The 25,318-nt window shown below is 36.9% G+C and overlaps 1 protein-coding gene across 3 annotated transcripts in view; it reads right to left on the reverse strand.

Moving 5' to 3' along the window:
• LOC122799302 (L-serine dehydratase/L-threonine deaminase-like) overlaps positions 1 to 25,318 on the reverse strand; it is a 420,485-nt gene that overhangs the window by 157,397 nt on the left and 237,770 nt on the right. For all 3 annotated transcript variants that reach the window (XM_044068268.1, XM_044068266.1, XM_044068267.1), the window contains exon 5: positions 19,162 to 19,250. In XM_044068268.1, the coding sequence (XP_043924203.1) occupies positions 19,162 to 19,250 (89 nt within the window). The remainder of the gene's footprint in view (positions 1 to 19,161; positions 19,251 to 25,318) is intronic.

A 25,318-nucleotide genomic window follows, 5' to 3' on the forward strand; every position in this document is an offset into this window, starting at 1 on the left:
CAGCTATCAGTATTTTCATGTAACTATCACTAGATATAAATTGATACTAAATACAGAAATACACTAATATTAAGGCACTCTCCCTATTGTGTTCACAAATGCATTTATGCAAGATATATCCAGGAAAGACAAAAACAGATGTATTCCAACACTCAGCAATTGCAATTATTTAATTGTCTCATGGCTAATTAAGAATTCAAGTTCATTATGTTTATTTCCAATACCACTTGCATTACAGAAAAAAACATGCTAAATACTGATTAAGTCTGTTACTTCTTAGCCTTTACTGATGGAAGTTCCTAAAAAGGAGTAACATAGTACCACCTAATACCCAACCCCATAATTTCTGAAAAGTATAATATCATTTGAAGATATGCTGGTCATATACAACATCTTCCCAATAAGTTATTATTTCTATGTTATAAAAATATTGAGATATATCCAAGTACAGCTGCTGTCCAAAGGTACACGTCCCAGAAAAGAAAAACACTAAGGATAAAAAGGCTGGACACAACTACCACAACATGTATAAAATCCAGTTTAATAGACAAAAATGAGCGCTTTCACATGCTCGACTGGCATGCTTCTTCAGATTTAACATACATTTACTCCAAAAGGCACTTAAATAGCAAAGACTTAATTAGATAATTAATTAAATGTGCAACAGAAGGGTGGAGTAGTATCCACTCAAAGGCAATGTCTTTAAAAGGCATTACTAACTGCTCAAAAAAGGAAACACAATTTAATTAATATACAAAGTGTACAAAACATATTCGTATATAGTAACAAAACAAATAAAGCAAAACAAACAGAAAAACAAGAACAAAAATGTATACATCACCCATTCTGCAAGAACTGATACTACAAAAGCTTCAAAAATAAGCTTATTATAACATGGTACCTATGCCATTATGTTCCATGGTGTATGCTCATTCGCTAAAATGCACTTATTCCTATCTAAAACAATTTATTCCTAAAAAACAGATATTCCAGCAGCACAACTAGATATACCAAAAGCATATATATGGTACAAAACATAAACTAAAACAATATGTGAACATTTACTAAAAATGTATATATATATATATATATATATATATATATATATATATATATATATATATATATACCTAAAAGTGTGTAAGTAAGTAAGTTGAAGCTTTTGTAGCATCAGTATCTACCTTTACACAAAGGAGGTAATTCTACATAACTGACCAACTATCACCCAATTGCAATTCTATCTCCCTTGTCCAAAATCTTAAAGAGAGGCATTCACACACAGCTGCTGGACTACCTACACACATACACACAAACTTATTTCAAACACTCAACACGGCTTTCGCCCCTATCACAGCATCAGCACCACAGCCCCAATGTCTTTTACTAATACTGTTAATCAGCATAGAAATAACTGTTTGTATCTGCAATTTTTCTTGACCCTTTTAAAGCCTTTGACATGGTAAATCATAATAAACTCATCAATGTTCTCTCTGACCTAATTTTTAGTCAGTCCTCCACTGCATGGTTCAAAAGCTACCAATCAGGAAGGCAGTAGGCTGTTCAGTGGCAAAACAATCTCTTCTCCCAGTTACTTTAGGAGTTTCCCAAGGCTCAATCCTTGGGCTCCTACTGTTCACCCTTTTTACCAACAATCACCATACCTCTACTCTACACGCTTAAGTGATCCAATATGCTGATGACTCCACCCTAATATGTGCAGCCCCATTCCTACAAAACCTAAAGTCAATAACCCAAGATTCCTTCCTATCTGTTGAAATTTAGGTTACTGATGTCTATCTTATCCTTAACCCCAACAAGACCAAAATTTGTCTCTGCAGCCCGACAAGATCAACCACATCAAGCCCATCCTTCAATATCACATCCAAAAACAATACCATAATCACTCCAGCTACACACATTAAACTCCTATGAGTAGAAATCAACAATAACTTGAAATCTGATATCCACATATCTCAAACCATAAAGAAGGTCCACAAAAAAGCTAGGTACTCTATACAAAAACAAAAGTTTTCTAACAAATAAGACAAAGCTTACCATAACTCATACACACCTCATGTCAACTCTCCTTTATGCCTCACCCATTCTAACCAACCTCAGATAAACTGATCTAACCAAACTCGAATCCTGTTACAAAAAAATTGCCAGATTCACCACAGACTCCCCCTACAGATCATGTCATTGCTTATCCCTTAAGCAACCTAGCTGGCTAGAACTCCTTCAACTACTACTCTTTAATCAAATAGCTTTTGTCCAGAAAATCCTGCATCAACCAGAGAAAACTCTTCTTTCAAAAATTTTATACAACCACACTCCAATAATAGATCTCACCATTCTAGTAATAACCTACTTCTTGACATCACTAAGGCTAATAACACAGCTGGGGAGTCACTCATCTCAAACTTCATTCCTAAAACATGGAACACACTACCCACCTAAATAACCTCTATAGACTCTACAGTATAATTAAAAAAACTACTAAAATCACACTTAAGGAACACTTGGCTCTGTACCTGTACTTGCCCTGGTTAGTTATTCGATTCCTCTACCAGTATAGATGTGTGACTCACTTGCATTCCTTTGACTACCTACCAGTAACCCTTCTACCACCAGTATGGAATTCATGTATATGTCTGATTTTCATCAATGTTGCTATTAAACTAAGTTGAAATGTACATATCAATGTAAAATCCTAACTAAATTGTTATTTAAGACTTGTACCACGTAAACATTATAGATATGTAAATCAGTTCTGTACATTAATCAATTCAGTACTTTTCTCAATTTTGTATTTTTGTATTTTGGTTTGTACTTTACTCAGTTCTGTACATTTCTCAGTTTTGTACTTTGTAGTTTTGTTAATTTGAAGCATTTCTCCCCAGGCATTCGCTGAAAAAGGACCTGTGTCCAGTGAGACTTTCCCTGTAAACATATGTAAAATAAATAAAATAAATAAATAAATCAAGGTTTGTTTTGAAGAGAGTTAGGGTGCTGCTTTGCTTAAAATGGAGTGGTGTCCTATTTCATAGGCAGTTTGTCATTTAGGAGAGATATCACACCAACAGGTTCTAGTTATATCTCAATATGGATTTAGATCCGTTGAATGAGAGTTGGCAATATTATCAATTTTAAAGATATGTAATAAATTAGACAGGATAGGGCCATTCATAGTACCGTATGAGATGCCAAGCAGTGACTGCCATGCAGTCTATGTGAGGCAAATAGACTCTAACAGATTAATAAAGAAATAAGAGGCAATAGGTCCTCCAGATGTTCAGGGTAACTTAGCAGGGACATGTCTGAAATTTTCTTTGTTAGAAGATACTGGAGCCTCTCAAGTTGGACTATATGCTAGGATGGAAAGATAAAACCAAATCAAGACCCCGTTTAATAAATATGACTCTTTATTATAAACACTCAGCCAACCGAACAAAAGAGTCATAACAGTTTAGTTCTTTCATCTCATGATGAAACTTCATCAGAACTGTTATTCAAACCTCATAATTCAAGTTTAAATAATTTAAAATGATTTCATTGAAGAACCGTATGATTCCTGGAATAACGAAGGATTTACTGTTTATAACATAAGGACATTGTTTGCAGGCCCCATGTTTATATGTTCCACGTTTGTTCTTGTTACCTATCCCTTGCTTTTTCTTCTGTCCTCTTTCCAAGATGTCATTTACTTTGGGTCCTCTTCTATATATAAATGTAGGGGGCTTGGAAAAGACTTCCAGTGTATTGGGCATCTTAGAAAAAATATCCCAGTACTTTTTAATTGTCTCTTGAATTTCCTTAGAGTCTTGAATATATTTTAAACTAAAGGTTCTCCTAAAATTATTGTTAAATTCATCATCCTGCATATGTTTCAAACTATATAGGGGGTCTATTTATGCTTATTATTATTTGGTGTGGTGTTTTTCAATTCTATTAAGTGTGTACTTAATTAGTGATTGGGTGTTGACCAATGAAATCATTTTAAGTGGTTTAAATTTGGATTAAGAGGTCTGAATAACAGTTCTGATGATGTCTCATCATGAGATGAAAGTGCTAAACTGTTATGTTCAATTGGCTGACTGTTTCTAATACATAGAGTGATATTTATTTAAATGGGGTCCTGTGCACCTTTCTTATCGAGTTGTTTTGGTTTTATAGTAATTTGTATCTCAGTCATGGCAGCTATTTTTCATGTTTGGTTTCTTGGATAGGCACATGCCAAAGAAGGCACTATGTTCTATCATAACTTCCTTTCATCTACAGGATATATCTTTAGTGATTAGTTGCACCAGGTAAAAGGCTTTCCTATGATGGTTGAAAGATGGTGGTCAAAGGAGACCTCATTATCAACAGACATGCCTAGCTATCTTATAATAATATCCCTTTGTCAGGAGAGGGGTGCTATCAGTGATGTTGGTGAAGGGGTGTGCTTGTTTCTCAAGGAGTACTATGCTGCATTTCTTTTGTGCTCATTTTTAGACTGTTGTCTTTACACCAGAAATGTGTGTGTTCATACTGCCCTGCTAGACATTAATGTACATTGAGGAGTTAATGACAGCATTGTTTGTACTCATTGATGAACCTGTCATCTGGAGACCCTTGAAATCAGTCTTTGCATTAGAGAAGTATAACCTGAATAAGAGTGCACCACACCGTGGAACTCTGTGGCATTCTGTAGTGCTCCAAACCATGGAACCTTGTGGCGCTCTACTTGTGACAAGCCTTTTGGATGAAAGCCTGCAACTAACTCTCACTATGTGAGTTCTTTCTGTAAACTAGCTTGTGATCTGTTGGGCTACATAGTGGCTGACATTTAGTCTGATGATACAAGAGTGTGAGACGGTGTTAAAGTCCTTAGCCAGAACAAGATTGGAAATGTACACTGATTTATCATTATTTGTTGTTTCAGTCACCTTCATGAAAAAGTGGACTAGGTTCAGTAAAGAGGACATTCCTTTTGGAAGGCTGAAGTGGTTGAGATTAAAGGGCTTTATGCTACCTAAGTCATTATTTATAAGCCCCATTTTAATTTACTCCATTATTTTGCAAATAATACTGCTGAGACTAATAGGTCTGCAGTTCTCATGGTGAATGGTGGGAACTGCCCTTGTATAAAGGGCACCTTTGCGGATGTTTTCCAAGCTTCAGGCGCATATGCAAAGAGCAGCTGTGATTAAATACATTTGAGTGGCTCTATTAAGATGTATTTAACACCAATTATTAGACAGCGAGATAGTCTACCAGGCCTCTAGTAGATAGTATTTTTGGTAGTCATACCTCTCAATCTCTTAGAGCAAGAAGTATGGACAAAGCCATAAATAATAGGGGACAAAGGCCCAAAAATAGGGACAATTTTTAAATATTGATCTTACAAACTTAGAAAGTTGATAAAATAACAGGTTTTGTTTTAGCATGACTTTTCTGAAGGTTGTGAAGTCTGAAACTCAAATTTCTGTCATTATTTTCTGCCTTCAGTCTTAAATAACCTGTTAATAATTTGTCAGAATAATACAATGTTATGAAAAATGGACCAAAATATAAGGCAAACATCTGGACATTCTGTGAAAATCTGTACAGTTGAGTGGTAGTGGCATTTAGGTCTTGTCCTTTGGTTATTTGGGGGAGCCAGGGGGGTTTGTGGTGGAGGAAGCACAGTGAAACTGTAACTAAATTTATCTACAAGTACATTGGTTATGTCTTTTGGGTATAAGGAGGCAACACCATTAAAGATCAGCTCAATGCAGCACTGGGTATAGTTACGAAGTTACTAAACATAACTAAAGAAGGCTTTATAATTATCGTTGGGAAAGCTTTCAATATTCGGTATGTACTTCTGCAGGATTTGAGCTTTTTCTTTGTTCTTCACAGGAATTTTTTAAGGTTTCTATTTCAGGAAGATAATTTAAGCTTCTTTCTTAGGTAAATAGTTTTTTCTTTTTGTTATGCAGTTGTTTACACCATGATTCCTGGTTAATTATATATCTGTACTACTCTAGTTACTTACAGTTATATCTACACTCTTCCTGCCATTTGCAGCATCTGGATATATTAAATCAGTCTAAAGAAAGTTGTGCAATTGCAATTAGTTTTGTGAAACAAACAACATTCACTAGCTTTAATAAACACTTCTAAGATATCAATTAAATGAGTGGAACTAGATTTTGGTCATTCTTTTGTTAGATACTAGTTTTGACACACTTATAAAATCATATTGTGGAATACTTCAATAAATTTGTTCTAAGAGATCTTTTGCGCTGTAAAGTCTTAAAATGTTGCTACTCTTGTGGCTATTTTCTTAGATTGTCTCAGGATAAGCACAGTGAAAGTTGTATCAGTTGTGAAAAAGGATTTGGTATGTGGAATCAGTCATAAGGAAAATAAAACTTAGTGGCTTTTTTATAGTCATGTAAGAGAAAAGCAAGAGTAAAGTTATTTAAGAAAGAAGTTGGCCTCTAGCATATTTGAAAGTGAACAAAGTTTATACAGTACAAATAAAGTATTTGAAATTAAAAATACTAAAAACTATTCCACTCTAACAAACACAGTATGAGTTCATGAACCATAAAGGAGAGGGGGATACAGGATGAAAATACAAGCAAGAACAATAGAAGGAATAAACTAAGCACATATGGGTGAAATTATGAAAATGCTATAACAGAACAACATTAAGAGTAAGTTTAGTAGTAAAGCACTTTATATTTCTAGGCTTATATATCTAGGCATACAGAGTACACACGTGACACAGTTATAGTGTGTGTGAGTGTAAATGACTTGAGAAATAACTTCTCTGGGCTATGTGAAGAAAGACATGGTAGAGCTATTGGAATATGTGTCTGAGGCAGTTGCAAACCTAGACTTGGGCAGCATTCTGCTATCACCAAGACTGATGCCACAACATAAACAAATAAGAATTGATTTCGACAACTGGCTTAACTTCTGGTGTCATTCTAAGGGAGTATAATATATATGCCAGTTAAGTCTGGGAGGAGATAATAGATGGTCCCAACTACTTTGTCAGGGATGACCTGCACCTATCTTCCCAAGGCTTTTGTATATTGGCTAAACCTTGTCTACCCCCATAGTGCCTTTTTTAGGCAACATCAATATTCCACAGTTTCCAACATAACAAGACAGAATCTGGGTAACATAAAGGTATTGCTGCTCAATGAGGCTTAACAAAAAACTTCACTCCCTACAAGTTCTCCTTACCCTGGAATACATTGATCTGTCCATCATCACAGAAACCTGGTTCAAGACAAATGACAGCACTTCACCAGTGTAGAGTTTCAATGCCTACCACAAAGTCAGGGCCACCACATTAAATGAAGGCACTAAAGGTGGCAGTGTTTCTATATTTTTTGGATCCCTTACCTCATCCTATGGCCTTGCTGCCTAGTGCCCCCCATGCAAAACAGGTCTACCTGCTACTCTGATCACCCAGACTTTCTCCAGTTCTGCTGGGACTGTTCATGGAGCCTAACGGCACTCTGAGGGGTCTTTGCTATCAAGTATCCTGCCAGAGATTTTTCCTATAGTGCCCTACCCACCACTTTCCCTCCCAGCACAGTATAGTGACACACAAGGGAGTGGGTGTCATACCTCTCAACTGTCCAGATTTTCCCAGAATGTCCAGATTTTTGTTTTTTGGTCTGTTCCTCATAAAATCTGTGTTTTTATGGCAAATCATTGAAGAGGGAAGTCACTAACTAATAATGAATAATGACAGACATTTGAGTTTCAGACTTCATGTCCTTCAGAAAATGCATAATAATAATACAAAACCTGTTATTCTTGCAACTATCTACATTTATATGAGCAATATTTAAAATCTGTTCTTATTTTAGGGCCTCTGCACCCCCCCTTAATTTTGGCTTTGTCCAGATTTCTTGTTTTGGGAAGTTGAGAGTTATGGTAGGCATGCAAGGTGGCATGCAGTGTATCTCTCCACCTCCACAGAGCAGCTCAGCCATGTTCATCACCCCTACCCCTTCATGAGCTACTCTCCCTCACACAAAATCAATAGCCTCCATTAGGGACTGAGACTAGGAATGCTCATAACTGCCCACCCACCAATCCAGGACGTGCATGTCCATCTCCTCCCTGCTGCTCCATCTATTGAGCTGCTTATCAAACCAGGATTGACTGAGCTGTAGTCAGGGCTTTATCCCTGCGCTCCATAGGAGTCACTGGTATATCCATGTTCGAAAAACAACATTTCACTTCCAGATTTGTTAGAAAAGATAATGACCTGGAACTCCTCCACATCTATCTTACTATTAATTATTAATAAAACCCCTTATCACATCAGAGCTAACTATAAGAATGTCCCATGTCTTTCTAAGCCCATACCTCCTACCTAACCAGGATTATGTCCCCATGTATTAAGCCACACACCATTCTTCTAGGAGACTTCTATTACCCCTCCATTAACAGGGATTTATACATCTGCAAATATGTCTACACAGAAATTTCTGGACCCTTCAAAATACACTCTCTGGACCATTTAGACTGCAACACAATCATAGGTGATATAATCCTGGACTCTGTCCTTATAAATATGGGGCAGCTTTGCTCCCCACCAATATTAACTTCCTCATTGGTCAAATCAGAACACAAATCAGTCACATTCACATTTCAGACTAAAGCCGGAAGCATGTGCCAATACCTTGGTATTCAGAGGTTATGCCAAGGTTAGTCTACTAAAACAGACTGATGACCTGGCTAAATTCAAAAGCCCCTTCCATCTTGATGACCTCCACTACTTATGAAGAATCCTTTACCACCATATTTTATGCACGTGTAAATAACTGCATAGATGTAACTGTCTCCCTAAAAAGTAAATGCATCAAATTTAAAGATAAATATGGTGGAATCCTAATATAAGCAGGCTCTATAATAAAAAAAAAAGCTCATTATATGCAAAAAAAAAAAATTTATTGTGAAGATTCCAATAATAGTCTTGTAACCTTAATAAGGAATTACAGACCCTGATCAAATCAACCAAAGCCAGAGTTGATGTAAAAATAGCCATTTAGGATAACCATTAAGCCTTCATTAACTGTGTTAGAAATCTTAAAAACCATGTCCAGCACTGCTTATAGCAAAGGATATGACATATCTGGTACAAGAATACATATCCAATATACTAGAAGACAATTTTACTTTAAACTTTTTAATATTTTTATTAATCATTTCTCTTCCTCAACCCAATATTCATCACTTGTCCAGTATGCGGATGACTCCACAGTCATCACCACTGCTGATACCCTCCCTGTACTTCATACTAAAACCCAACACTCCTTCTTGTCTGTTGAAAACTGGCTCAACCTAAACCTTCCAATCTTAAATCCAAAGAAGAACAAACTCTTACTCTTCATACCAAAAACTTTGTCCCATTTGAAATCATCTTTCACCATCTCTTCCCACAATAACACACCCATCATAGCAGAAAGCCACACCAAACTACTAGGAGTCATTACTGATGACCAGCTAAAATTTGACCTGCATGTTCTGAATAACATTAAGAAAACCCATCAAAAACTTGGTCTTCTTTATAGGAACAAAACCTTTTTCTCTAGTGCTGCTCAAAGATCTCTTCCACATGCCTACCTATTACCAACACTTCTCTATGGCTCTCAAATTCTCACCAACTTACAATCCACACTTATTTCTAAACTAGACTCCACTTACAACACGGTAGCTACATTTGCTGCTGAACTTCCTTACTTCACTCCTCACTGTTTAGCACTCAGAAAACTGAACTGGTCAGAGTTCCCTCATCACCCCCTCCTCTCTCAGCTTCAAATAATTCATTCTATTCTATACCAACCCACTTTCCGCACCAGTATTTCATCAATCATCTCCCCCTACACACCTGTTAGACCCCTGCGAAGCTCTGAACAAAATCTCCTCACTATTCTCAAGCCCAAGACCTCTATAACTCTACTACTATACTCTACACTATAACCTCTAGCTGTTACCCTGCTGAGAAATAGAACAAACTACTTCTAGACATCCGAGTCATTAGATCCAAATCGCAATTCAGAAAGGCAGTAAAACTTCACTTCAAGGAAAATAAATTATGTTTGTGCTATCTTCCTCCTGGTTGACTCATCTCCCTAAGGTATCCAATTCTCTTATCTTGCTTCTAATTTTGTGAAACCCTACCTTTCTCCTTATTTCTCTCTATTACTGCTACTCATCTTTCCTTCCTCTCTGCTTCGATCCTGCACTCTTACAAATTCCTTTCATGCTCGACTTACTCTTCTCCTACTCACAGCCAGTCTAACTTTTTCTGTATAAACTTTTCAAAAGATAATGTCTAGCTGTATTGTTTATTGTTTCTCTACTCTGTATCTCATTCAAATTGCTATGCATGTTCAACTTGCTATCACTTATGTCTCTGTAAATCTTTTGGATTATTATATGTCAAATTAATTGTATGTTTTTACTGTCGAGCTTTTCTCCCTGGGTCTCCACTGAAAAAGGGCTTTGTCCCAGTTGGACTAACCCGGTCAACAAATGTCAAATAAATAAATAAACTTTACCCCTCCTATATTCCTAGAACACATACCTGCATCTACACACTCTCCAAAAAATCTCCCAAGAACAAGTCCTCAAGGTGCTATCCAAGGCCAATAACACTAAATCTATGGGGCCAGATTACATACCAGGCTGCCTACTAGTTAGCTTGAAACATGACTTGGCATACCCCTATGGAGGTTATTCAATATTAACAGCCAAATAGGCTTCATGCCTTATGAATGAAGACAGCAACAGCAATCCACTTTTCTAAACGTAGGACTGTCATCAACTGACCCATGTAATTATAGGTGCATAAGCCTGACTAGCCTCATATATAAGGCTAAGGAAAGGACCATTATGGATAAAGTAGGACGTCAACTGACCCAGGTAATTATAGGCCCACAAGCCTGACTAGCCTCATCTGTAAGGCTAAGGAAAGGACCATTATGGATAAAGTAGGACATCAACTGACCCAGGTAATTATAGGCCCACAAGCCTGACAAGCCTCATCTGTAAGGCTAAGGAAAAGACCATTATGGATTTAATGAATAAGGATATAGGTAAACTACAAACTCTCGACCCAAGCCAGTTTGGATTTGTCGAGGTAGATCTTGCCTACTTCACCTGATCATCTTCTTAGAGAAGTTTACTGAAGTAATGTATATGGGTAAATTAGTGCCCACTGTATATCTAGACCTCACAAAGGCTTTGGACACCATCCCACACTTGTACTGTTGATAAATTTTTCCAAATCTAAATGTAAATTCTTATGTAACTCATTGAATAACAAATTGTCACACAAACAGAATTCACAAAATTAGGGTGGGTGACTCTATCTCCTCCAAAAGTCATATCTCATGTGATGCAGCCCAGGGTTCTGTCCTTGGCCACTTGTCTTTAGCATTCACTTATTGGAGGTCAAAGCAAATGTTAAGGATTTATGGCTGCCTAAGTCTGCAGATGACTATAAACTCTGTGTCATCATAAACTCCCCAGAGGACACAAACATCCTCCAAGATTGCCTTCCCCAGACCAATTGTTGGTGTTAAAACCATGGGCTAAAACCAAATGTCAAGAAACATTTAATTGTATTCTTTTACAAGCATGACTTTCCCTGTAACTATCACATTAACAACACACCCCTGAACGCTGATCCCATAGTCAGACATCTGGGACCCTATGTCTACAATGAACTGTCCTTTAATCACCATGTATACACTATTGCAAGGAAGTCCTTTTTCAATGCAAGGCTTATATCTAAAGGTATGGCAACCAGCTCCAGGGATGTAATTATTCCACTGTATTTGGTTCTCATCAGGACTGTCAATGAATATAATGTTCCATTAGTATGCACTTGTCACAGCTGGAGTAACCACAATGTTTTCCCACTAAAAAATCAAGGGCCTAAATCACAAAATCTCAGAAGATCTCATAGCCTTTTCCCTCTACTTGGTATCATACAGGTTACTAAAAGGCACCCTCCATCTTGTGTTTCAATAGACTCTATTCTGTTGATTACATTACACATTTGCACCTCCAATGGTAGCACAATCACTTGTTCAAGGGAACTCAATTTCTTTTGGAACATAAACAGAACATGTTAGAGGGATATGTATGTGTCACGCAAAAGACATCTTCTATGGAACCGTCTTCCACACCACATAAATCAAAGTACTTCTCTTACTCTGTTCAAATGTAATCTGGACAAATGGATAGGAACTCACTAATTCACCCTTGGTTTAGCACTCGTGTCTCTCATAGATAGAGGCAACAAGTAAATCTCCCAACATTTCCTTGTTCTGCCCACCTCTGGATTACTTGTACACAAAATATAAGGGCTAAAAATTGCAGTGGGAATCTAAGCCTAGGCTTCTTACCTACAAAGTATGTATGAACCTATAAGTTAAACATATAACAATATTAAGTGTAGCATTTTTGATAGTAATATACCTCTGGCATATTTTATAGTCTTTATGCTGATGACATGAGGGTAGGAAATACATTGCTAATAAAGACAAACAACAGGAACAACAAACAAAAATGTATGACAAAACTGAACCCATTCAAGAGGCCATCAGGAAAAAGAAGGATGAAAATGAAAAAAAATGCACTGGTTTATTTGTGGCCCAACAACATTTTACAGATTACAGTCTATGGCAGAAAAAAACGTTTTAATTAAAAAAAAGTTTTGAAACTGAAAAAGTTACTATAGCTCCCGGATATGCATATTTTTTGTATATTCAAGCAAACTCTCTAGAAGAATGTTAAGATCTGATTAGTTGCCTGCTACACATCTTTATGGTATCACAATGGCATCTTACACATGTGAATATATATATATATATATATATATATATATATATATATATATATATATATATATATATATGGGTCACCTTCATTTGCCTGACAGTTCATTTGCCCGACAGATACAGATATTTCAGGCAGCCCAATTGCCTGACAGTTCATTTGCCCGACAGTTCATTTGCCTGACAATTAGAAAAAGGCAAGTAAAAGGTTTTTGTCCTTTTCCCCACTGTATTACGATCCTGGAATTAGAATACATAGTTGGGGGGTGAAGCCCCCCACCTACGTTGGTTTTATTGAACAATAAAAAAAAAAAAACTGCACAATATAAAACCAAAGTAGGTGGGGGGCTATGTCCCCCACACCCCCCAACTATTTACTTGCCTTTCTCTAATTATCAGGCAAATGAACTGTCAGGTAACTGGGCTGCCTGAAATTCCTGTCAGGCAAATGAACTTTAGGTCAAATGAAGGTGACCCATATATATATATATATATATATATATATATATATATATATATATATATATATATATATATATATATATATATATATATATATATATATATATATACATTATATATATATATATCTATATATATATATATCTATATATATACACACACACACACACATATATACATACTTTATATAGCTAAATAGATATATGGGTTGCCTAGCATAGGACAGTTTTTAATTAAATTGACCTCTGTATTGTTGACACACTTTGGTTGACATATACAGATGAGCAACAAGTGTGTAAGATTGACAGTCTCTGGGGTAGGAGGACATGCCTTCTTCCTGGAGATTAAGCAATCTTGGGGGGGAGGTCGCAGCCTCCTACATATTTCATTTTGCATGTTCTAAGGATCAATTTCTGCACTTCCAATTAAAAATACAATAACTTATAGTAGACAGAATTTACTAGAAATTAAACAGTTAACATCTACATGTTGCTGGTTGGATGCCTTAAAGACTGCAGAGTATCTGGGGCCTACTACTCCCACAGAGCTACAACAACTAGGTATTTTAACTCTTCACACTCTAAAATGCCTGAAATGGGTAGAACAGGTTTCTGGAATATGCTGAACAAGAAAAAAGAGAAAGCGATATCAGAGAATAAGGAAATGAGATTGCAGAGCAGGTATCGATGTAAAGTTAAAAACCAAATCCCTACAAGTCTGTACTACCAACTATACTGCTAACTAATCTGAGATCACTGGGTAGCAAGATGAACTACTTGAGACTGGAACTCTCCAGCAAGAACACGGTGAGAAATACTTGTTTATTTTTGATTACTGAGACGTGGCTGCATGACAAAATAAATGATAGTGCAGTAAACTTAGAGAATTTTATGCTGTTTCATGCAGACAGAAAACATACACTGTGTGGAAAGGCCAGAGGAGGTGGAGTCTGCATCTATGTTAACAAAAGATGGTGCAGCAACTGTGAAATCATACTATCACACTGATGTGAGAATTTAGAGTTCCTGTCCATTAAATGTGGACCATTTTACTTGCCCGGGGAGCTGAAAGGGGTCAGTGTAACAGTGGTGTATATTCCACCTAGTGCTAATACCACTGAGACTAAATGAACTATGCAATCACACAGGTGAGCTGCAGAGCAAATATCCTGACTTTGTACACTTGGCAGCTGATGACTTTAATAATGCAGATCTGAAAGAAGTGATCCCACACTACCATCAGTATGTGGGTGTTCCTACAAGGGGTGATAACATCCTGGACAAGGTGTACATAAGCATAAAGAAAGCTTATAAGGCAGTGTAACTTCCACAAATGGGAAACTCTGACCATTATACCATCTTGTTATCACCAGCTTACAAATTTGCACTGGTTAGAGAGAAACCCACAAAGAAACAAATCAGGGTATGGCCCAATGGGCTATGGAGGCCCTCCAGAACTGCTTTGAAAGAACCAACTAGGATATGTTCAAGGAGGCAGCCACAATGAATCAGCATCTGAACATTGATGAATACACTGACGTAGTGATAGCATATTTTGAAAGATAGAACTAGGGGGATATTTAACTCTACTATTTACAGAAAACCAAGTACTCTAACATACTGTTATACTTTATGAGCAGGCATCCCCTGCACCAAAAATGTCCCTTGTCAAGGTACAGTATGTTTGTCTTGCTAGAATGGTATCAGATAATAATGAATATGTTTTTCAGACCAATATTCTTAAAAACATGTTGATTAGTAGAGGCTACCCCACACTGTTTATAGACAATATAGGTAATGAGGTAACTCCGAAAAGAGCTAGTGGACACTTTCTACCATTGCTGGGCACAGACAGACACACTAGTAGGAATATTGTATCTAATACTGCTAAAGTGGATCATACAAATGCAATGATTTTAACATTTAACAAGCAATATGGTAATATTAGAGATATTATTAAAAAAACTGGTGTGTTTTTGATACCGACCCAGATTACAAGAAATTGGTGGGGGTGGGCCTACATATATCTTATAAAAAGGATGTAAGTATTAAAATCATGTTAGAAAAACCTACGTATGATGAATTGTGTGGAAAAATGAGTAAATGTGGGCATTGCCCACAATGTAAATACATATTAGAGCAGAATGAAATCCATTTAGCCCATTCTGGTGCAATAAGGCTGAAAAAGAGATATAATTGTAACAGCAAACTGGTTATGTATATGGGTATTTGTCAAAAACGCCCATGTTTTTGCATAGGTAAGACAAAAAATAGCTTTAAAACCAGAATATATCAACATCAATATATCAGTAAAAAGACTCCAAGAACACCTTAGCTGAACATATAATCCAACTTGCAGACCATCATTTTAAATATATTATTATAGATCATGTTGATATAGGTGAAAGAGGAGGTCCTATAGATTATTTTTGGAATTTAAGGAACTCAAATGGCAACTGTGAATCAATGCAACAAGTTATCCAGGACAAAATGGTGTAGTTTCTATCAGCCCTATTTTGAAAATGAAAGCCAAGTTTGCTATCTAGGTATAACTATGTTCATGGGGCATACACTGTGTTTAAAGTCAGCTTTGTTATAGGTAGCATGATAGCTAGATCCATATATGCATTTATTTACATATATAAGAATGTGTCTAGTAGAGGTAGTTATTTTAGCAATATTATATGCAAGTATGTGCTTGTGTAGCTTAGCAGTTGAAAAGTATGTAATATATATGAAAATGCAAGTGATACAAACTGCAGATGTACTATATCTTTAAATGCTGGTTTCAAGCCGAGGCAAGTTTTATCACATGATTTTAGTGCATATATAAATGAGTTGGCCACTATAGTTCAAGTTTTTAAGCTTGTATTCTGAGGAAGTTTGTATTTTATAAACAAAAGTGCTAAATAAATACTTGGGAGTGGATAAGTTTGCCTTTTGCCTTCATTTGTGTTATTTCTACAGTTTGTGGGTGTCGTGGAAGTTTTGAATGCTGTTCATAGACTTCAGCTCTGCATTTAATACAGTGGTACCAATACAGCTGATAGAAAAACTAGCACATTTAGGAATCAGTAAACATCTCTGTAACTGGATCCTGGACTTCCTGGTTGAGAGACCACAGAGGGTGTGTTCAGGTAAGAACACATCAAAGTGCATCACAGTTAACACTGGGGTTCCACAGGGATGTGTTCTCAGCCCACTGTTATTCACCATCCTGACCCATGACTGCTATGCTAAGCACAAGTCCAACCATATCATCAAGTTTGCTGATGACACCTCAGTCGTGGGCCTCATCACAAACAAAAATGAAAGGGCATACAGAGAGGAAGTGGCATCTCTTATCAGTTGGTGCAAGGGGAACAACGTTGACCTGAATGTAAGCAAGACCAAAGAGATTATCTTCGACTTCAGGAAAAGGAGAATAAACCACCCAGTGTTCAGGATCACTGGTGAGAATGTATAGAGAGTTAAGAGTATGAAATTCCTGGATGTACACATTTCAAAGGATCTCTCATGTTCGGGAAACACCAGCCAACTGTTCAAGAAAGTGCACCAACAACTCCACTTTTTAAGAAGGCTTGAAAAAGCTAAGCTTCCCCCTCATATTCTTTCCACCTTCTATAGAGGTACAATAGAGAGCCTCCTCACCTGCAACTTCACGGTTACAGGAAGGAAGCTGCACAGTTACAGGAAGGAAGGTGCTACAAAGAGTGGTGAGGGTTGCAGAGAAGGTAACAGGTTCCAGTTCTCCATCGATACAACATCTTTATTCTGCAAGAAGCATCCGAAAGACAAAAAAAAAATACAGAACAACACGCATCCTGTGCATGGACTGTTTAAGCATCTGTCATCAGGCAGGAGATATCGCAGCATCCAATGCAGGACTACAACATTCAGTAACAGTTTCTACCCTACAGTGATTAGATTTCTGAACTCGGGCATTAGTCCCATGGGTCTGTCAATTTTGTATTTATTTGTGCAATATATACTTCCGTATATTCCAAGTAAGTGCAGTATTTATTTATTATATCCATAGTCAGTATTATTCAACTCACTCAAGTGCAATATCAGACAAATAACTTAGGCATTTCAATCTGTAGTGTGTTTTGTTTTACTTTGAATGGGGCAGTTAATTTAACTCAGGGGAGGGTATTCTTTTCATATATGAGTGTTGGTAAATGTCTCTGCTCTTTTTTTGCGTGTATTGGGAGTAGTATTGTATTTGTTAGTTATGTTTATTCCTCAACTTGTATGTGTTTTCTCTTTCCTTTGTAATCTCAAGAATTGAGCTGATGCACAAAATTTTGTTTAGGCTACACATGTGTAGTTCTAAATGACAATAAAGTTTACTTTGACTTTGAATTTGACTTTGAACATTAAGCATATCAATGTTTGCATAGACGGAACAGTAAAAGTAGATCTACATATATATATATATATATATATATATATATATATATATATATATATATATATATATATGAGTCTAGGACTATTCACTGAATCCACATTTCACTAAAAGTCAAATGACTGCACAAATCACTGAAAGCACAATTCACTGAAAACTCAATTCACTGGAACACATTTCACTGAAAGTTATATATGGCCTTTTCCCCACTGTAGTGCGACCCTGGAGTTAGTATATATAGTAAGGGGTGGTGTGGGGGGCATAGCCCCCCACATAGTTTGGATATATATTAAGTTTAGACAAGAGTTGTTGTTGTTGTTTTTCTTTTGGCTTTTCCCGGTTAGGGGTCGCCACAGTGAAACTCCCGTCTGCTAATGATTGGCAGTCGATTTTTATGATGCCAAGTTGCCAGCCCGATGCCCAACCTTCAATGAAGGCACACCCATTCATGTATGTCTTTCAAACGCCACTTGACCATGGGGAGGACATGCAGACTCCACACAGAAGGCGCTCCAGCCGAGAATCGAACGAGAGAACCTCTTGCTGTGAGGCGACAATGCTACTGCTGCACCACCAAGGCTACTACTACTTGTTGAAATTGCAAGTATCCATGTGTATAGTTCAAAATATTTAAAATAGGTGGGGGCTAGGCCCCCCCACACCCCCCTTACTATATATATTCTAACTCCAGGGTTGCACTACAGTGGGGAAAAGGCCTTATATAAATTTCAGTGAAATGTGTTTCAGTGAATTGTGTTTTCAGTGAATTGAGCTTTCAGTGAATTGTGCACAGTCAAATGTGTTTCAGTGAAATGTGCTTTCAGTGAATAGTCCTAGACCCATATATATATATATATATATATATATATATATATATATATATATATATACACATACACACACACACACACACACACACACACACACACATACAGATACAGAGAGGAAGGAGGAGATAGAAGGAAGGCCTTTTTGTGTGTGCTGTAGAGCTTCCTATTTTAGTATATTGTATCCTATAGTATTTGTATATGTGTGCAGGTATATTGTTTTGCCTGGTTGATATTGTTGTTTCTGGCTTGTTTCAGACCATATGGAAGGGTGTTGCCCTGATTACAATGTTGCAATAGTAATGTAGCATAGATCAGTTAATGCAGTAATGAAATTGTTACCGAGTCAGACAGTCTTGCTGAAATTTCTACCGTATATTAACTTGCCAAAAATGACTATCTGTGAAATTCTTCTAATTGTTAATTAGCCTCCTGTTTCTCAGGAGTGAATAAGTTAAACTCCAGACCGCCACAAGATTCCAGTAGCATGTTTTATAAATTTCTTATCTAGCCCTGGGAAAGACAGAACGGAAACGTGTACTACATTCTAGATAAAAGTAAAGCAAACTACAGTGATGGAACCAATGTTGTCAAGGAAGACAATGCAATCATACCAAATGAAAGGGTGGTCAAATGGTGGCACATAGACCCATCCATCTTTCTCTATCAATTTCTGAGCATGCTGGTTTGCGTCATCCCAAACCTGAAAAGAGAAGATGCAGCTGTTACACAAAACCTGTCAACAATTGACTGGGTATGTATTGTGATACTGTTATTTAGATAGGCTTGTACCATTAAACATCACAGTCCTTATGAGCAATGAATACATCATTCAAGAAAAGAAATAGTAATATGCACATGTAATGTTTTGTTCTTGATACACCACATAAATTCCTGAACATTCCTTTTGGGTGGTTTACTCAAACAAATTAGTTGTCTAACAGCATTGGTAGTTCCCTGTTTTTAACTACAACCAAAGCATTCTGCACTGCAAACAAATGTCCTTATTCATAAACTGCTTTAATTATTATAGAATTAGATTATGTATTTAATGTAAAACTTCAAAAAGCAAATCCTGGAGAATCTGCAGCAGTCATTTATATGTGTATATTAAAACCATTATCATTGGTGAGTAATAATACTCAAGCAAAACCAATTATTTCTTTATTTGGAAGATGGCAATCATGACAATAATCATATAAGATTGCCTATGTCATATGTGATCATTTAATAAAGATGTTTCTTGTTTAAAAAATAAATAAATAATCAAGATCTTTTCCTTATGGAGCTCAGTTACTGTCAAAAAAAGCTTTCCAAGGGACCCTTCAAAATGTAAATGCATAAGGTATCTAAAAACAGGTCAAACTTTTTACCAGGGCAAACCAATGGTTGGCCACCATATAAAATTTGTACTTTTTCCCCACTCCAATGCGATCTCGGAGTTGGTACATCTAGTTGGGTGGGGGCAAAGCCTCCCACCTGAATAGGTTTTACTTTTTTTATTTTTTTTTGCACTCTCTACGGTGGTTAATATTGGTTAGTCCTGGAAACAGTTTGATTAAAAGTCCCTTTGCTGATTTGTGTGTTCAGTTAAAAGGTGTTCAGTGAAGAGGGGTTCGACAATGTGAGCTTCGATTAAAATAGACCCATCTAAAAACAGAGACAAATTCTTAAAAAAGGATTGAAGTGAGTAGTCTAACAGACTTATTCCACATGGGGACCAAATCAGTGGAACAGGGTAGAAGTTTGAGCACCATGACCTGAATAACATAATTGTAATGGAAAAGAAGCAATGTTTGCTGAAGAAAACTGACTTTCATGCCGCCAGTCCAGACATCAAAAAACTTATCAGAATGCTTCAAGCATTAGGCTATGCGCAAATGGTAAAACAACCCATACATCAAAACATGCAAAGTGTGAGTCGTACTATATATTTCTATACTGCACAGCTTATAAACAAAGACATTATGTCTAGATTGAAGGATCCCACTCTTCCCTTTTATTGAGTCATCATGGCCGATCCTTGAGGATAATGTTCTCTTTGGCATGTCTAGACACATGCAACCAACTGGAATGTGCACAGAGATACCTTATTAAAATGATAGACAGTCTAAACAACATATCCTTTATGGACTGGCTCAAAGCCCTGTACCTATACTTGGTATCCTACAGACTGCTAAGAGGGGACCTGTGTCTGGCATACAAGGCATCCTTCTACCCAATACTGATGGATTTACTGGACATCAGCAACTCAAACTGTATCAGAAATACTCAGTTTATGGACATAAAACCTCTTCTACAACATCAGTAAAACAGTGCGGAGGGGCAGGTTTATCTAATAAAGGATACCACTGCTCTGAAACACACTCCCCATCCATGTAAAACAAAGCTCATCTCTGTCCATAGTGCATCCTGGATCTATGGATGGGAAACAGAAAATTTACCACAGGACTGCCTCCTATACTACTAATGGACAGAGGAAGCTCCTAAATGCTTTATCCAATGCAAGGGTACCCTCAAATTATCTATGGTATGATCCCAGTTATTCTCATTAAGGGTAATATATCATTATTGCCCATGGTATGGATAAGGCCAATCTATAACCAAATGGAATAGGTTATTTCAACCACAAAGAGGAAGATTAGCTAGACTTAAAATGGGCCACAAGGAGATCTAGCCTAGTACTTATCTATGAACCTATTTTATATTTGATTTTATAGTACCTAATAAAGATGTACTATTGTTATTATTCTCAACAATTCCATTAGCTATTTCTGTCTAACTATCTAAGAGTGATCAGTCAAAACCAGGAAAAGTGCCCTAGTTATTATAACTGGTGGACCATTTGCTCAAAACAAAATTCTACTTCTAAATAATTATCTTTGCAATATATGGTGGTCAACCCTATACACCCATACAAACCCCATAATTGTACTTGCCTACTTTATCAGTGCCTTCTGAAATATCCCAGAAGTTCTGTTTCCCATAACACACAGATTGACTAACAGATGAAACTAACAAGGTCAGGTTTAACCAAATAAGGTTAAATGCGTGTGTGCCACCTGGGCTCAATGACAAAATTTCTATCAGTTCCATGTGAAAATTAAAAGCTGTTTCCTTTATATAATGTTTTTAACATATGTTTTATTTTTGGGGGTATTTTTGGTCTAATAATTCTTGTAAGGGTATGTAGGAAATGACCTACCTTTGTAGTAGGATATAACATCTTTCAACAGGAAATGACAACCTTTTTGGTTGACCAGTTGTGGAGTAGGGCAGGTTATTTAAATCAGTAACAACTGTGTTATGTAGTTCTGAAGAAGTCAATGTAATGTACTTTTGATGAAAGCGCTAAACTCTCATCGTTGTGGAATAAATTTGTTGGATTTTTTTACCTTTGGTGCAGTGCTCTTGGTCATTTCCTCCATCCAGTTTTTTTCTGGGTTTGGACTTTTTTATGTTTCTCAGTTTGTGGTTGACATGGATGGAGGTGAAGACCTTAGTAGTACTGGCAACATCGATTTCAATGCATTATTGCAATCTGTGGCATCACTTACTTCCTCTGTTGCCCTACTGTCTGCCAAGGTAGACTCGCTTATGAATTAGCGAGGGTCAGTTCACTCTCAGGTCTTTAATTCTATGCAAGTCGAAAGCCCTGACAATTCCTTAATTACACCTGCACAAAGCATTAGATATTCTAATGGGTGTTCTAATGATAAAAGTTGTGGAGCTATCAATAACGTTAACAGCAATGTTACTGGATCAGGTATGTCGTTGGGTGGCCGTGATGACGTCACGCTTTCATTTTCTGTTGACGACTGGCTTTGAAATGATATTGGGCTCCGTGCTTGTATTGTCAATGTCAACAACAGTTGTGGGAGCTTGGATGATGAGTTTCGTTGCTTTAAGGAACTTTTATGGAAGTACAAAAAGTTACAGTTGGAAAACGAGTACTTTAATGAGTGTTTAAGAAGAGAGCAGATTCTCAAGGGTTTAAGGACTTGGAAATATCCGACAGGTTTGGTGAAAGACTCACAACTATACAAGGACCTTAAAACGTTTTTCAACAGGCAAGGGTGTGAGTTACTTAATATTTTCATTAGTGACAACAACAGGAAAATGGCTGGTTTGCTTAAAGACATTAATATAGACTTGATCATGAAATTAAAAGGGACTTGTTGTTTGAGCATAGAATGACTGAATTTAACAACTTATTCAAAAATGTGGAAAATGATTTGCTACAGTTTAAAAACAAGAAACAGAAAAAATTACTAAGAGACAAAACTGATTATGAATTAGGTAGGGCTTATCCAGATCCACCTGAAGGGCAACAAACTAGGTGGTCTGATAGGCAGGACAATTGTAATGTTATCAATGAGGATGATGATGGTGGTAATTCTGAGCATAACACCCCTTTAGATCCACCCCCCGAGGAGATCTCAGCAGTTAATGAAGTGGGGGGGGCAAGGCAATATGAATTATGGTCAATTGAATTACCAGAACCACGGGGGGGGGGGTCACTATAACAGCAGCATTGGAGATAAGTGATACCAATGTTTGCAGCATTATTTCCAACCTCGGTAATGATTTTAAGGTGTCTAATTATAGTAAGACCAATGTAACTGTTGAATGGGCAGAATTGTTTTCAAAAGGGCTTAATTTTGTGCCAACATGCAAAACGGATATTGTTAATACCATTTTGCAGTTTAAAATTTATATTAGGAAGCTCAATCTGGCCCTTTTCCTTTCACAGGGGGGTGACCCTATTAGTAATCTTTTGGTCAATGCTAGCCCCTTTACAAAACCAAGTACATTCATTCCACCTATGCACCCATTAGTGGAAGTGTTTGAATCTTTTTGTGACAGACAATTTAGAAAAATAACCTCTCACTGGAACCAGTATGTGGAACATGATGAGACTAGCAATTTGACTAATAAAGAAAAAAGGTTATTGCACAATAAATTAGATAACAGTGACATTCGGATCATGAAACCTGACAAGAGGGGAGGATTAGTTATTATGGATGCTAGGGACTACAACAGCAGGATGATGGACCTGCTGTACAGTGGCACCTATACTGAGGTCTCCATTAATGAGCTCAATATAGCTTATAGACGTATTGATTTAGATCTAGAGCAACTATTATTAAATGAACAAATCACATTGGAGAACTTTAGGTTCCTAGAGACAAAACATCCTAGGATTCCGACTATTTTCGGAATCTCAAAAATTCATAAGAGCATTTTCAATCCCCCCCTTCGGCCAATTGTGGATGTCAAAGCATCGAAAACTTTTAGTCTGGACAAGTTTGTTGACTGTTCTTTTAAACATGTGTTGGATGACAGGGACCTTATTATCAAAGATTCATGGGATTTTCTGTCTAAAATTAAACATGAAATGTACAATGAATGTCTTATACTGGTTACTATTGATGTGAGGGATCTCTTTTCTGTAATACCCCATGATGTGGGTATTGAATGGTTCTATGATTATCTATGTAAACAGAACTCATTAAACCATGATACCATTCTTACCATTAGGTCCTGTATGGGGATGGTTCTGGACAATAATTTTATTTCCTTTGAGGGGCAACTATTTAAACAAGTGCAAGAGGTGGCTATGGGTGCCTGTTGTGCACCGTCATTTGCCAGCATAGTACTTGCCCGGTGGGAGGACCTATATATTGTGAACTCTGAGTTCAAGGACATGCAGGCACTGCATGGGCGGTACCTCGACGATTTGGTCTTATTTTGGCATGGTAGTGAAGATGAGTTAGACAGGTTTTTCCAATTATATTAACAACGCCACCACTTTTTTGAAGGTTAGCATGACCAAGGACCATGATATGTTGAATTACCTTGATGTGACTATCAGGATGGATTATTCTAAGGGGAGATTTACATCACATCTCTATAGGAAACCCACATATTCCAACTCTCTTTTACATTTTGAGAGTTGACACCCCTTGCACCAGAAGAAATCTCTTGTGAAGGGTCATTGTGTAAGATTGGCTAGAATGGTTTCAGAGGACGATGATTTTTTTTAGAGAGTGTGACCTCCTACTGGGGATGTTACAGAAAAGAGGCTACCCCCCCAATTTGTCAAAGCCATAATAGGGGAGGTGCAACAAAAAATAACTAATGGGGTTTATAGAATATTATTGGACAACCCTTTGGGGTTAATTAGACCCCTAGGAACTGAGAATATGAACAGTTTTAGCAGGGCATTGTATTACCTTTCACTACTGATTTTTTTTTATATTAAAAGCATCATTTGTGATTGTTGGAATATGTTTCGTATTGATGAGAATATCATTAACAAATTAGGTGAAAAACCCCTGGTGGTATACAAAAAGTGTATATCTTTCAAAGGTCTAGTTGAAAGAAAAAAGGTGGCACCAGGACCAGGTGGTACTTTCAGATGTGGAAGATGCACCCAATGTTCTTTTATTGTCGATGCCGAATTTATTAAACATAGGAATTTTGGAAAAATCACTACATACAAAAAGTACTTTGTTACAGTAAGGGGGTTGTATATGTCGCATCCTGTACAGGTTGCGACTGTTACTATGTGGGTAAGACTGTCCGAGCTTTAAAATAACAGATTTATCAACACAGTTATGATATCGGAAAACACAGGAAGACTAATACCTTATTCAAGCACATTAAATTACATCTCACACACTGTTTCAAGTTTTTTGTATTAGAGCATGTTGACTTGGGTGTAAGGGGTGGACCTGTTGATGATTTTCTTGAATTTCTAGAACTCAA

The sequence above is a fragment of the Protopterus annectens genome, chromosome 4.part0 (assembly GCF_019279795.1).
Source record: "Protopterus annectens isolate FY-2018-M chromosome 4.part0, PAN1.0, whole genome shotgun sequence".
Classification (NCBI taxonomy): Eukaryota; Metazoa; Chordata; order Ceratodontiformes; family Protopteridae; genus Protopterus; species Protopterus annectens.